The 13,449-nt window shown below is 38.7% G+C and overlaps 1 protein-coding gene across 1 annotated transcript; it reads left to right on the top strand.

The window, feature by feature from the left end:
• The first annotated feature begins 550 nt into the window (after nucleotides 1–550).
• LOC137274519 (leucine-rich repeat-containing protein 51-like) lies at nucleotides 551–11,592 on the top strand. The gene is made up of 5 exons (XM_067807747.1): nucleotides 551–765; nucleotides 1,712–1,827; nucleotides 8,489–8,709; nucleotides 9,035–9,175; nucleotides 10,394–11,592. The coding sequence occupies exons 1-5, from the start codon at nucleotides 584–586 to the stop codon at nucleotides 10,541–10,543; spliced, it is 810 nt and encodes a 269-aa protein (XP_067663848.1). The 5' UTR covers nucleotides 551–583; the 3' UTR covers nucleotides 10,544–11,592.
• The last annotated feature ends 1,857 nt before the right edge of the window (nucleotides 11,593–13,449 follow it).

Raw genomic sequence — 13,449 nt, 5'->3', positions numbered from 1 at the left:
GGCTATGATATTCTGTTTGAAATGTCTTTAAGGAATATTAGTATGAATATCAGATGTCTTAAATGATCTACTCCGACGCAGGGAGGGTTTGTATAAATAAAAAGTCATGTTGAAGCCTTTTCACAGTTTTTTATAGGCAATATAGCAGCTATAATTCAACTGAATGCTCGACTTTAGTGATAGGAATTATTGCAAATATGTCTGTTGACGACAGCTTTGATTACGGTTCAAGTTTCGATGTGTCAGTAGATAATACTAATTTGGGTACGCAAATAGTCTGCTTGTTACATATACATGTATGTTCGTGTAAGTATACTTTACTTGAAAGAGTCAAGGTGTTAAATACATTCCTTGATGATTCGAACAAGAAATCTTTATGGTCATGCTTATTATCGGAAACTATACACAATAGTTGTCTAAACCATATTTAAACCATCATGTGCACGTTTTGTTATCTGAATATGCTATTGGGTTCTGGCCGATGGAAGCTTGTGAAACATGTAATAAGGTGTAAAGAAATAGTATGTCACTGTTTTTAAGTTAAAGCTCTCAACAGCGGAAATGCGCGGCCTACATATTTTGAATGAGTAAACAGCGCTGTAGGAGAGCATTGGTGGTGCTTCCAAAAATAACTTCAGCTTCAACTCTTTCAGCCGTTGTCCCCAGTAACCAACATGGCTGGAGGTTGAGAGAAAGATTGAAAAAGCCCAACATATCCTGCTCCATCTCTTGTAATAACACCGTTTTGAAGATGTCGGGGACGAGGTACTTGTGATACGGTTTTGTGTGAATTTTGTTAATAGCTGCCAATCTTGGTGATGATTTGTATTTATTTTCAAATTTTGAAGTTTGCCACGACTTCACCATTGTTCAACTTCAAATTCTTCCTTAACAGGTGGCACAGGGCATGTAGTATTTGTCTTTGACACCTCATTTAATTCTACTATTTGTGGCTTAATGGAAAAACGTATTAACCAGTTTATAAATCAAAAGCCGAAGACGCATTGTATTTCATTTTTGACATTAAAAACATTTTTTGTGTTTTGTTTTCAAAACTGAATGACAAGGGATAGGTATTTCAATTTACTATTTCCTGTATTTAACCATGAAAGTAAACATTATTCCTGGAAAAAGTGTCATCTGTATTTGAACTCGCACTGGCTTAGTTGCATTCTTTGTGCATAAAATAATACATTTTATTTTAAAATAATAATAACAATAATCAGGTCATGTTGACATATTGAAGTCCAGCTAGGAGGAAGAGGGCATCAGCATGGAAAATAACAAAATAACAACTTGTTGGAAGCTTCTTTTATTGACCACCTATCATTAACATCAATGTTTCAGTGGTTGGACTTTCAACATTTTTGTGGTGGTTGGTAGTCCTTATATTCAAGAGTTAGGATTTTGAAAAATAGTGGATCAGGTTGCACATTATACCCAAGTCAAGATTTACTGGCACCCCACCTTTGGATTCACTATGTGATGAACTTGTGTCAAGTAAAATTCTTTATCTCTTAATCAGTCTCATTTATAATTTATCGTAATGTTGCAGGGTTTTATTTGGCATTCCAGACTACATTATGTTTATGGAAAGTAAATTTTTTAAAAGATTATTATCAGGATATTGTTCAATAGTTGACTCTAATGTATGTATGTGATGTACAAACCAGTGTGCCAGGTTGATAGTATGTCCTTTGTTTTGTTTCAGCGTTGTGCCCTACTCTCCTCGACAGAAGAAAGCTGCGACCCTTGCAGCCATTGATACGAGTAATGACAGTGTACCACCATTAGATTTCTCCTTCTACAAAATGTCTTGTGTACAAGGCAAGTGCCTAATTGGTTTAGAATCAACATTGTGTTTTTGTTTTCAATAATGCAGTACAGCAACTCCAAACTCGTTCATATTGGTATTCAGCCCTAGTTCGTGAGCGAGTATGTTTTTACCCCACTTTTAACAGTATTCCATCAATATCAGAAAGGTTGTTCACACATGCAGTGTATGAAGTAAGGCCCGTCTGACCGTGGGCTACATTTCTGACGAATGGTTTAAATTTACAGCTAGCCAGCCCAATGGCCTGGTAACAATTTTAGATGACACACATCTGAGTAATTTCACCACTGCGTAAAATCTATTTTTCAAATGGAACATTACATTTAGGCTTGACAATTACTGTGTTTTTTCAATATTGAACTATTGTATTGCAAGCTCAAAGCACTGCATTGAAATATATACTGAACATCATTGGAAACGCACCACCCCTAAAATTGTGGATTTCTAAGAGCAGAAGTGAGCAATCTATGTAAATTTTACATATTTGTGTAGACCAATGTTTGATAAAGAAAAGAAGCAAAAAACAATCAAGCACAACAGTGAAGATTTAATGCAGCTGACAATGAAATAAAGATGGGGTCAAAATGGAAAGTCAGTAGCGTGTATGACCCCCGTTAGCAGCAACACAAGCTGTGCAACGTCTCCTCATTGAACGGATAAGTCTCTGAATAAAGTCCTGAGGCACTGCATTCCACTCTTGCTGCAAGGCATTGTCGAGTTCCCCAAGGTTGTTGATCTGCGGACGACGTGCGAGGCGTTGGCCGATGTAATCCCACAAGTGTTCGATGGGTGACAAATCTGGTGACAATGCAGGCCAATGAAGTAGAGGAATGTTGTTGTTAGCCAGATACTGTATCGAAACACGTGCAGTGTGGGCTCGTGCATTGTCATGTTGAAATGTGTGCAGATCTTGATGCTGGTGAAAGAAGGGAACGACGTTGTTCTGAAGAATGTTGTCACGGTAGTAAACGGCATTCACTCTGCCACGACAAACAATCAGAGCAGTTCTGTGGTGTTAACTTATCCCTCCCCACACCATAATGCTTCCTCCACCCCACCGATCGGTTTACACAACACAATCCTGATGATAACGTTCACCCCGTCGACGCCATACCCGTAGACGCCCGTCAGCATTTCGCAAGTGAAAACGCGACTCGTCGGAGAACACCACACCATGCCAACGTCGTAACAACCACACACGATGCTGTTCAGCCCATTGTCGGCGTTCACGGCGATGCCTGTCAGTCAGGATGGGTCCAACGTAAGGGCGTCGACAACGTAACCCTGCCGCACGGAGACGGCGTCGGACGGTGGAAGCGCTGATCAAACCACGTCGACCCTGGACAGCGTTGGCGGTTCTGGCAGCGGGCAAGGTTCGATCCCGAATATGGCGCCGTACAATGTCTCGATCTTGACGAGGGGTGGTAACACGTGCCTGACCTGGGCGTTGCCGGTCCCTGCTGGTTCCTGTTTGTTGGTATCTGTTAGCAAGCCTCAGATGGGTCGAATGATGACACCCAAATCGTCGTGCAATGTTTCTGCTTGAAGCGCCGACCTGCAACATACCCAAGGCCTGTTCTCGTTCCTCTGGTGACAATCTTGGCATGGCGAAAAAACTTTACTTACGAAAGTACTGCGAAAATGAGAACGGTTTTGTGCCGAAGGTCATTTATACCCCTGAACAGCATGCTTTCTGCATGCAGTTTGTGCCCTTCGTGTGTGATGTGCATGAATTTTGTTGTTTTCATGTGATGTGTTCGATGATGTGTTCGAACGATCCGTTTTTTACTGTAGAGCGTTATTTACGATCTAGTGTGTTATTATCAAAATTCCCACCATTATTTTTCCATTTCCAAAAGATTCTATTGCCTTATTTCAAAATTTACAGGTGGTGCGTTTTCAATGATGTTCAGTATATTATCACTGAACCAGCAACATCTACTTATCAGGCCCCCCTAAGTAATTGAAGGAATTACAGCAAATTTGAAGGAATTGCATCTCAAATGTAAACAAACGCAGCCCACTTGCGAAACAATTGCAGCGATATCGGTAATTTAGCGGTAATAACAGAAATACATCGGCCCTATCGGAAGCAATGTCGGTAATACTGGAAACACGATCGGCAATCTTCGGAGATTTTTCGGTCGCGAGCGGAAACTCACGCAGCAAAACATGGCGTCGTTGGAAGAAGCACCCGTCTCGGTGAGATTTGTTCTTATTTTCTACTATTACATTTTTATACTTATCCATCTTTGACCACCCGTGTTGAATGCGTTTAGGTATGAGGTGTTGTCGGGGCAATAGCTTATGTTTTTAGGAAAAGATAGTCACTCTAGGAGAGCGTCACAAGTCATGCCCCTGTAGTTTGTTTACATCTGAACATCGAAGTCGTGCCGATGATTACGAACGTGCGCCAGATATAACATCATTTTTTTTGTAAAATGTGTTTAAATTCGTCAATTGCACTTCGTACCAAGAAAAATTATGGCTCATAAACTTCTTCATAGCGTACGTTCATGATGTTCGTAGTCATCGGCACGACTTCGATGTTCAGATGTAAACAATCTCCAGGGGCATGACTTGTGACGCTCTCCTAGAGTGACTATCTTTTCCTAAAAACATAAGCTATTGCCCCGACAACACCTCATACCTAAACGCATTCAACACGGGTGGTCAAAGATGGATAAGTATAAAAATGTAATAGTAGGAACTAAAAACAAATCTCACCGAGACGGGTGCTTCTTCCAACGACGCCATGTTTTGCTGCGTGAGTTTCCGCTCGCGACCGAAAAATCTCCGATGATGGCCGAGCGTGTTTCTAGTATTACCGACATTGCTTCCGATAGGGCCGATGTATTTCTGTTATTACCGCTAAATTACCGATATCGCTGCAATTGTTTCGCGAGTGGGCTGCGTTTGTTTACATTTGAGATGCAATTCCTTCAAATTTGCTGTAATTCCTTCTATTACTTAGGGGGGCCTGCTTATGCTCCGAGTTCTGCAGGCTGCTGGAGTCGAAAGCAAGGAGACTGATCCCTATGATTCAGACTACAACTTGGAATTGGATTTCTCTGGAAGTGACTTTTCTGAATAGACTGTTAGACAGCAAATATATGTCTCAGGTTCACTGAATTATTCATTGTACCTAGAAACTGAGTTATTTTCTAAGGATTGTCTGGTCGGGTTAAGTCCATTTTGAGCTGGCAACATTCTGAAGTAGTACTGGCAGTGTTCCCAGTGGTTTTGAAAATTACCAGCAGCTTATGCTGACACTGACAGGGTCAGAAAATTCTGGCTGAACTAGTTTTCATCTGGAGAGACAAAGCAATCAGTATTCATAACGATATAGTGTGAATATATGTGTTGAAAAGAGTTTTGCTTGCTTTTCAGGAATGTTCATTCCACCTACATTACAGTTATCGATTTGATGCCATGTTGAGACAATCAGAAAATGAAAGCGCTGCGGTCCAACTAAATTCAGTCATTCGCTTTCTCAATGCCTGCCAGATGTGCAAACAATTAGTTTTTATTTACCTTTGATAAACTTCAATGTACATTCCACAAGTTACTTAGTGAGCTGCAAGCTCTCCAACCTAGAGTTCCATGTGACCAGCCAGCATAGTACCTCTGCTTTTAACTCAGTCCATTCAATACAATGGCGTAACTCTTATATTTTTTATGAGTCTACACATCTCATTAAACTTCATTGTTCAAGTAGTTTTGTTTCACTGAGAAATTATCCTAAAATGTCTAATACTATGTGAAACATTATGAACACCGTAGCAAATCGCTTGGGTTGGGCAGTATTTTCTTACTTATGAACATGCATGTCTGTTTACAAACAAGGAAAAAGCCCAGTCACGCGAAATGCAGAATAGCCTGTGCTAAGTCATCGCTGCCTCGGAGTGTATTACACATTTAACATTAATTCTAATGTTGTTATCCCCGCAACACATTTTGCAGGGGTATTAAAATGCACCCTGTCCATCCATCTGACCGTCATTAATCTTTTCCAAATTAGAACTTTAAAATCATTCTATATTTCTTCACCAAACTTGGCACATAGATAGATCTGGTGGTGTATTAGTGCCTTTTGGTAGTTTGGTTATTCATAATAAAATAGTTTTGCGTTTCCACAGCAACAAGGGTGACTTAGACTGAAATTGGAGTTAATATGGGGGATATTGCTGATTGTGTCTTCTTGTTGCAATGGTACTAGACCTTGCTTGACTCATGGAAAGCAGAGAGTCCTTACACTGTAGGCAGTGAAGCTGCAGTTTCTATTAATTTGTGTTGGAGAGTAAAAAACAATACAAAACTGGCTTCTGTGAAATAGCATTTTCATAAAATTCATGAAAGATTTAGTATCAAACTCTCTTTCACTCGTTTGATACTGAATCATTAACTCATTTCCGTGTAATACCAGTTTTATTAAACATGTTAATGATTTGGTATCAAACAAGTGAAACTGAAAGCAAGTTTGATATTAAATCTTTCATGAGTTTAATAAAAATGGTATTTCATGGAAGCGAGTTTAGTATTCTGTTTATTACTCTCCATCATAAACTGATAGAAATTGCCTACAGTGTGATGACTCTTTATTTCCATGAGTTAAGCAAGGTCTAGTGCCATTGCTACAGCAACATTAGCTTTGTGATGTTATAACTGTGAAGTGTTATGACATCATGTGTCTAGCGGTATTACACTTGTGTAATATTGCCGTACAAATATTACACTGCAGTATCTTCCACGGGCAAGTAATAAATCAATGTTATTACATCCCTATGGCTTACGATCAACTAATCAAACCTAATCAAGAAGAACCCACCCTTGCCCACTGGCTTTATTGTTTCTTATCACAACAAGCCCCATGTCACTATACTATCCCTCAAGCCACTCTGTTGTATAAACTCACATCACTGCCATATATATATTTCTTGTGTGCATATGTTTGGCATCTTTTGCTTGATAACAGTGTTAGAATCTACACAGAAACACAGCATTCACTGCAGGAAAGAAGTTGTTTATCCATAGAGTCTGCATCCTCAGTGAAAGAAATATATTTATTGGTTTTTTAGTGCCAGTTGCTACACTGTTTTGTCGCACTGTTGCCTCTCCTTCAATTTCCACACATAGTGCTGGTAGGTTGTCTTTGGTGGACTTAAAAGTCCTCCCCAGAGACAACCATTGAACACTACATGGCTGTTTCAAGCTAGACAATTCTGTGTTGCCAAGAACTTTGGACAAATCTTGCAGACGCTCATAAGAAACAGCTGAATACTGACAGAGTTTGTAGATTCATACCTCAGAAACCTTTCAATATCTTTAGACCAAACTTGAAAGATATAATAATCTCAACCTATTGTTGTGCCCTTTGCTATTTACAGATTTTTGGCATTATTATTTTTTTTTGTTTTTCCATGGAACATTTTGGTGTTAGTCTAATGGTGGGGTGGGCTTCGTTTCTGGAGCAGAACTCAAAAGCCATTCAATATTTTTCTGCAAAACATGATAGATATATCAGTCAGAACCTAAAGCAGTGGCTTTTGCTATGTACAGGTTTTTGTGATTTATTAGTTTCTTGGTTTCCATGGAAACGTTTCGGACTTACTCTCAAAATGGAGGGATGGGCTTCTTTTCCGGATCAGAACTATACAAATGTTCTTTATTTTTCTGCAAAACTTGGTGGATATACCAATCAGAAACTAAAATGGTGACTTGCTATTTACAGGTTTTTGTGATTTCTTAGTTTCTCGTTTTCCATTGAAATGTTTTTTACTTTGTCTTAAAAGTGAGAGGTGTGTTTCGTTTCCGGAGCACAACTCAAAAACTTCATAATATCTGTCAGTAGAACTAGGTAGATATGTGATGCAGACCACAAAGTGGTGCCTTTTGCTATTTGCAAAGTTTCCAAATTCCATGGAAACATTTCAGACTTAGTCTCAAAAGAGAGGGATTGGCTTCGTTTCCGAGCACAAATCGAAAACCATTTGATATCTTTCAACAGATCTTGGCAGACATATGAGACAGATCTTGAAGTGGTGCCTTTTGCTGTTTGCAGATATATGGCATTTATAATTTTTCATGACTTCCATGGAAACGATTCAAACTTAGTCTGAAAAAATATCAAGTAACCTTCAGATGATTTGTCCTTTCAAATATGTCGGGGCCGGTGGGGATGTGTCATCTTCTGATGACTCTTGTTTACTACTTGAACCCATTTTCTTTTAACTACACGCACAAAGATTGCCATATGGTATGGCTATAAATAGATAAATGGAAGGGCAGTGGCAGTCACATGTCAGTGATGACTAAGCATAACAAAGTACAATGCTGGCCAGCCATATGGAACTCGGGTAGGAGAGTGAATGGCAGTGTGCAAGTGTCTGTATCAGCCTATCACATGGCATGGCTTGATCTGCATATACACTGACTGCTGGAATCTATATTTAGATACAATGTGGGATTTCCACCAAAGGTTTCAATATGTTTGCTTAACGATTTGAAGAGAACAATGAAAAAGACAAAGACACCCTTTTCTGGTGTCCTCGTGATATTGCCGGAATATTGCTAGCAGTGAGAAACAAAACTCTCTCACTTACTTACTCTCATTTTGCTGAACATGTACAATCTCTCTTTATGTAATCAATTCAGATGTTTATGATGAGGAACCCCGTGCTGTAACATGCAAGAAGGGTGAGTCAAGTCCCCGTGTGAGTAAGGAGAACAAGTCCAAGGCTCAGTGTCTCCGCCTTAACAACAATCAGCTGTGTGACATCAAGCTACTGTCAGAAGTGACAGAAAGCCTCTTCAGAAACCCTGGGGCTCTTGGCTGGATTGACTTGTCTTTCAATGAACTTACTGTTATAGATCCTGTGAGTATTTGGTGTTATACAAGGGTAGATATACCCTCTTTCTTTAGTTGCATAGTATATCTTTGTCTTTTAGCATTAATATTCAAAAGTGTCTCTCAGTCTCTCGTCATCACTGGCTAGGTCCAGCTCATCTTAAAATCAACAACCAGTCAAAATGACTCTTTTGATATTCCAGGCTTTGAATAGGTTGACAGTGTGGATTTTTCCAGTATCAGGGAAAGAATCTTCTGGATTTGTAACACATATGAAATTATCAAAGATATTCCAGCATTTGAATAATTGTGGCAAACAAAACACAATTTTGTTGATTTTCCTTTACTTCTAGGTACTGACAGAGTTTGAGAATTTAGAAATCCTGTATCTCCATGGCAACAGTATAGCAAAGATCCAGGAGGTGGACAAACTGCAGGGTTTAAAAAGCTTGCGTAAATTGACACTCCATGGCAACCCTGTTGAGGAGTTCAAAGTGAGTGATGTTTCAGCTGTACCACTTGTTACACAGATCCACACACCATGTGATTAGTATATCCCTGACTTGCCTGAAAAACATAGAAATCACTTTCATGTGTCAAAAGACAACTGTACAAATTTTTCACCCCTTCATTAAGTGTTGAGTAATAGGTAAATAGTATGTATATACTAAACAGCAAAAGAAACGCTAGTTTTGAAAAATGAAATTTCATGTTTAAGTCTTCTGTTTGAAATCTTTTAGTAAAAGTACAGTTTGCATTTGTTTTGCTGCTGAGTATATATAACTACTATATCCTTACTATTGAAACAACAGTGGACAAATAAAAGGTAAAATTTCAAGTGACTCGCCAAAATTGTTTACTTATTAAGTATTTTACTTATCCAAACTTATCAAAACCTGTTAATGACAACCCTGTGTATGTCACATGACTGTAACGGCAGACTGCTTCAAGTCAGTCATCATGTATATTGGATAAACTCACTGACATTGCTAATTGGTCGACACACTGATAATCACAAGCTACAAAAATGATGTACAACTCATGTTTGATTATGTGCTAATTTATTTATCGAGTCTCTTTTGTTACACATTTGCTTCCAGGGATCGTGAGATGTTTCACCATAGACTCTGCTGTCATTGTCAAGCAGAATCTATGTCGAAACATCACTTGTACAGGATAAAGAAGTTGATACCCATAAAAATAGCCCTCATCCTTCATCTGCACAACTTCTAGACTGCCAATCAAAGAGGTCACCATGAGAACATGTTTAGTTAAGCTGCATTATTTACTTATGCGAGACTCAAATAGTGATAATTAATGCAGAAGTTTGCTGGGACCAAAGAATAGTGTTGACTTGTCCATTCTGTTTAGTTAAGTGGTCTTTACTTAGACGGTTTTCACTGTATATAACTGTATATGAGAGTAGATAAAAGTGGACGATTCCAGCTGAAAGGCTCTGTTTGGTTATTCTTTTGTGTATATGTTGGTTATGCTCCAGACAAAGTCTCAGAGTAGTTGTTCAGTGTACCATATTTTAAAACGAAATGCAATTCACATAATCTCCAAAAAACATGAATCGGTTGTTTCATAATGGGTACGCAAGGGCCATATTCATTTGATGGGGAAAGACAAACTGTCAGTTTTCCTGAGCTGACTTGAATAATATAGTGAGATCATGTTATATATGCTGACAAATTTGCCGTCCACTTCAGGGCTACAAGCAATATATCCTGTCTCTTATGCCATGGCTCCTCGGACTTGACTTCTTCCGCATAACCAAAGCCGATCTGAAAACTGCTGAGACCTGGAACAAAATGAGCAACAAGGGCAAGCCCAAAAAGAAGACAGATGCTGAAGATTAAACCACAATGCCACCAGGTCCTCTAACTCCAGTTTGTCTGTTCACATAGTTACCTGTAAACAACTGGTGACTGGTTCATCACTGTTGATCTTCCTGCATATCAGGAGCACAATACGACTATGAGGAATTAAGTTTACAGCTAGTTTTCAGCTTCCGTCCACTGGGTGAACGTGGTTGTTCTACTCCTGATCATTGATGTGGTAATTTGTGAATATGGGTGTATTTCCTTCATGCAGATGAAAAACAATAATGTTCATGATTAGAAGGCATTCCCTGTGTGTATCAGCCAGTTGAAGTTAAAGTATTGGGTTTTTTACCATATCTGTGTAATCACAGTATAATGAACAGAGATCATTTAAAATGTTTTTATGAGAAATGTTTTATGTATTTGTTTTTAACCATGCTTCATTATTTTAGTTATGATTAGTTTAATTACGATTGTTTTAATTGTTAGCTGGTCATAAATGTACTGCAGTTCTGAATATGTAGCACAGATTAGTGAAACAAATACATTTCAGACAAGCTAAGAAATTGTTAAAGTGTGTTGTTTAGAACTGATGTTCAAGAAATGTGTTTAATTCCTCAAAACATAAAATCATACGTTGTGATAAATAATGATACTGAGTAAAGAATAAGATACATTCCATAACTTAAAGGACTCCTGTGACTTATGTATGGTTTCATCTTTGGGAGGAAATGTTCAGTTGCGATTGTTTGGGTATTATTTATGTAAGCTGGTCAGTCAACAACCTACTGGTATGTATCATTTCTGGAGATGATTATGCAATGGGAACAATCAGCTGTGATGTGATACATGTGTTGTATTTATAGAAATCCTTGTACCTTCTATTCACATCTGTGTGTATCAGTTACAATACTGGACTTTATATCTCTGTGGCACCTGTACTCAGGAAAGTTAAGCATGACAGATGGCAGTGAGTTTGGATGAAGAAATGAGAGAATTGTTTGTAGCTCAACTTTTCCTGCTTTCTTTGAATATCTACCTGTGACTGTCTGAATTCACTAAATAGTCATAGAACGTCTCTTGAATATATTTGTGTTGTTGTTTGTCATCAGAGATTATTTATGTCATACAGGAACTTTCATTGAATACGACTTCACATCTACACAGACCATAACCAAAGGGTGCCCATACCCTATAAACACACTGAAAAAAGGATAAAAGATACTGAACAAGTAGTAAAATCACAGATCCTTCACCATTTCCACATGGGGTCACAAATGGTTGCACATCATGATGTACTTCTTGTCAAATTACATGCTGTTTGAGGAAATGCGTGCCCACCAGCATAGGATGAAACTAGATTCAAATACTATGTGAGAAATATGAATACATCCCTACTGATCCGAGGAAACATGACATAAAGCCTGAAATTTTCCCCCTGTGAATTTCAGTCAAAGATATTGGATATTTCAGGGAAGCTTCAAATGTGCAATTCCTATATTCAAAAAATGTCTAAAGCTGTGAGCATTTAATATATAGTCCCATTCCTTCAGTTATCTCTCTGAGTTGGTTATAGGAACTTCCAGTTAATGGGAGAACTTGCCTGAAATCAGAGCAACTTAAAATCAGAAATCCTCTAGCTGTATATACTTGTCTATTAACTTAACATTAGCATTGTATACACTGTTTGAGGTCTGTATGTGCCTGGAATGGTGCTTAATATGGCCCTCACTTGCTGTAGGAGAAACCACTTCTAATGCTCAACTCTTAGATAAGGTTTCACCTTTAGCTACACTGAGACCAGTTCAAGTATGTACATTGAGTATAATGACTTTGACCCCCACAAACACGTTGAAGGTAAGACATGATTACAAGGTCTGTCGGGAGAAGTGGAAAAGAGGAAGCAGTTGGGGGTTTCAGCATTATTTCCAGTACTTCACATGACCAGTCTAAGTAAACTTAGTCTCAGTGTATTTCGTTTCACTCCACCACTGAGTCTAACAAAACCTAGTAGAAGGTCGCGTCAGGTAACCTTTGAGCAACCAATGACTGTCCAATCAAATGCGAGATGGTTAAATATAGTTAACCAATCAGACAAAGGCTACTATTTAGGGATCGGAGGGACTTTCAAAATATTCAGGTCACCGACACAGATCTCTCCACAAACACAAATCAGCATATAACACAGTTATTTGACCTGCAGTATATGCGCTTTGGGGTTTCTGTTGGCATGGTTACCATTAGCTAATATTTCCGCAAGATAACATCCTTGAATCTTGTCAAAAACACTATTTTCAGCGACTGTTTACTCACTGTTGTCATGGCAGTACGTTCGCCGTGTGCATCACCCAGAAGTGATCGTACGCTAAATAGCATTCAGAATCGTTCGGGTACGAACCTTTTCGAGATAAAAAGTTCAAAAGGGATGTGCGAATGTGCACTTTCACGATTTGGTAAGCTGTGTTGTGATTGGTCAGTCTCAAAGGCTACCTGACGCGACCTCCCATAAGGTTTTGTTAGACTCAGTGGTGGAGTGTAACGAAAAGTACTGAGGATAAGTTTACTTAGACTGTTCACATGACCCATTATATTGACTGGTTTGTTCTTTATCACTGCACTTGGCAATCTTCCAGCTATATGGTGTTGGTCTGTAACTAATCAAATTGTGACCAGACAATCCAGTGATCAACATGAGCAATGATCTGTGCAACTGGGATGTGATAACATGTGTTAGAATTTAAATTTTCACAACACAAACAAAAAACTGCAAACTAAATGAAATTTCGATAAAAGTTGACATGCTTACCAATTTAGTAGCTATATAGAATCTCACCCAAGTGTCTACGAATATCAAATGTATCAGTATGAGTTGACAAAGTGACAAATATCCGAGGCTGGCCAAGGGTATGTTCACCTTCATCAACGAGTGTTGATATAATTCA

Source organism: Haliotis asinina, chromosome 2 (genome assembly GCF_037392515.1).
Source record: "Haliotis asinina isolate JCU_RB_2024 chromosome 2, JCU_Hal_asi_v2, whole genome shotgun sequence".
NCBI classification, from domain to species: Eukaryota; Metazoa; Mollusca; class Gastropoda; order Lepetellida; family Haliotidae; genus Haliotis; species Haliotis asinina.
This window is presented reverse-complemented; position numbering and strand designations above follow the sequence as displayed.

What these genes read in the sequence shown, in the direction of transcription:
- LOC137274519 (XM_067807747.1), top strand. Translation starts at nt 584, where the DNA reads ATGAGTAAACAGCGCTGTAGGAGAGCATTGGTGGTGCTTCCAAAAATA. An exon ending in TTGAAGATGTCGGGGACGAG is followed by an intron (nt 766 to 1,711) that starts GTACTTGTGATA and finishes GTTTTGTTTCAG; the next exon opens with CGTTGTGCCCTACTCTCCTC. An exon ending in CAAAATGTCTTGTGTACAAG is followed by an intron (nt 1,828 to 8,488) that starts GCAAGTGCCTAA and finishes TAATCAATTCAG; the next exon opens with ATGTTTATGATGAGGAACCC.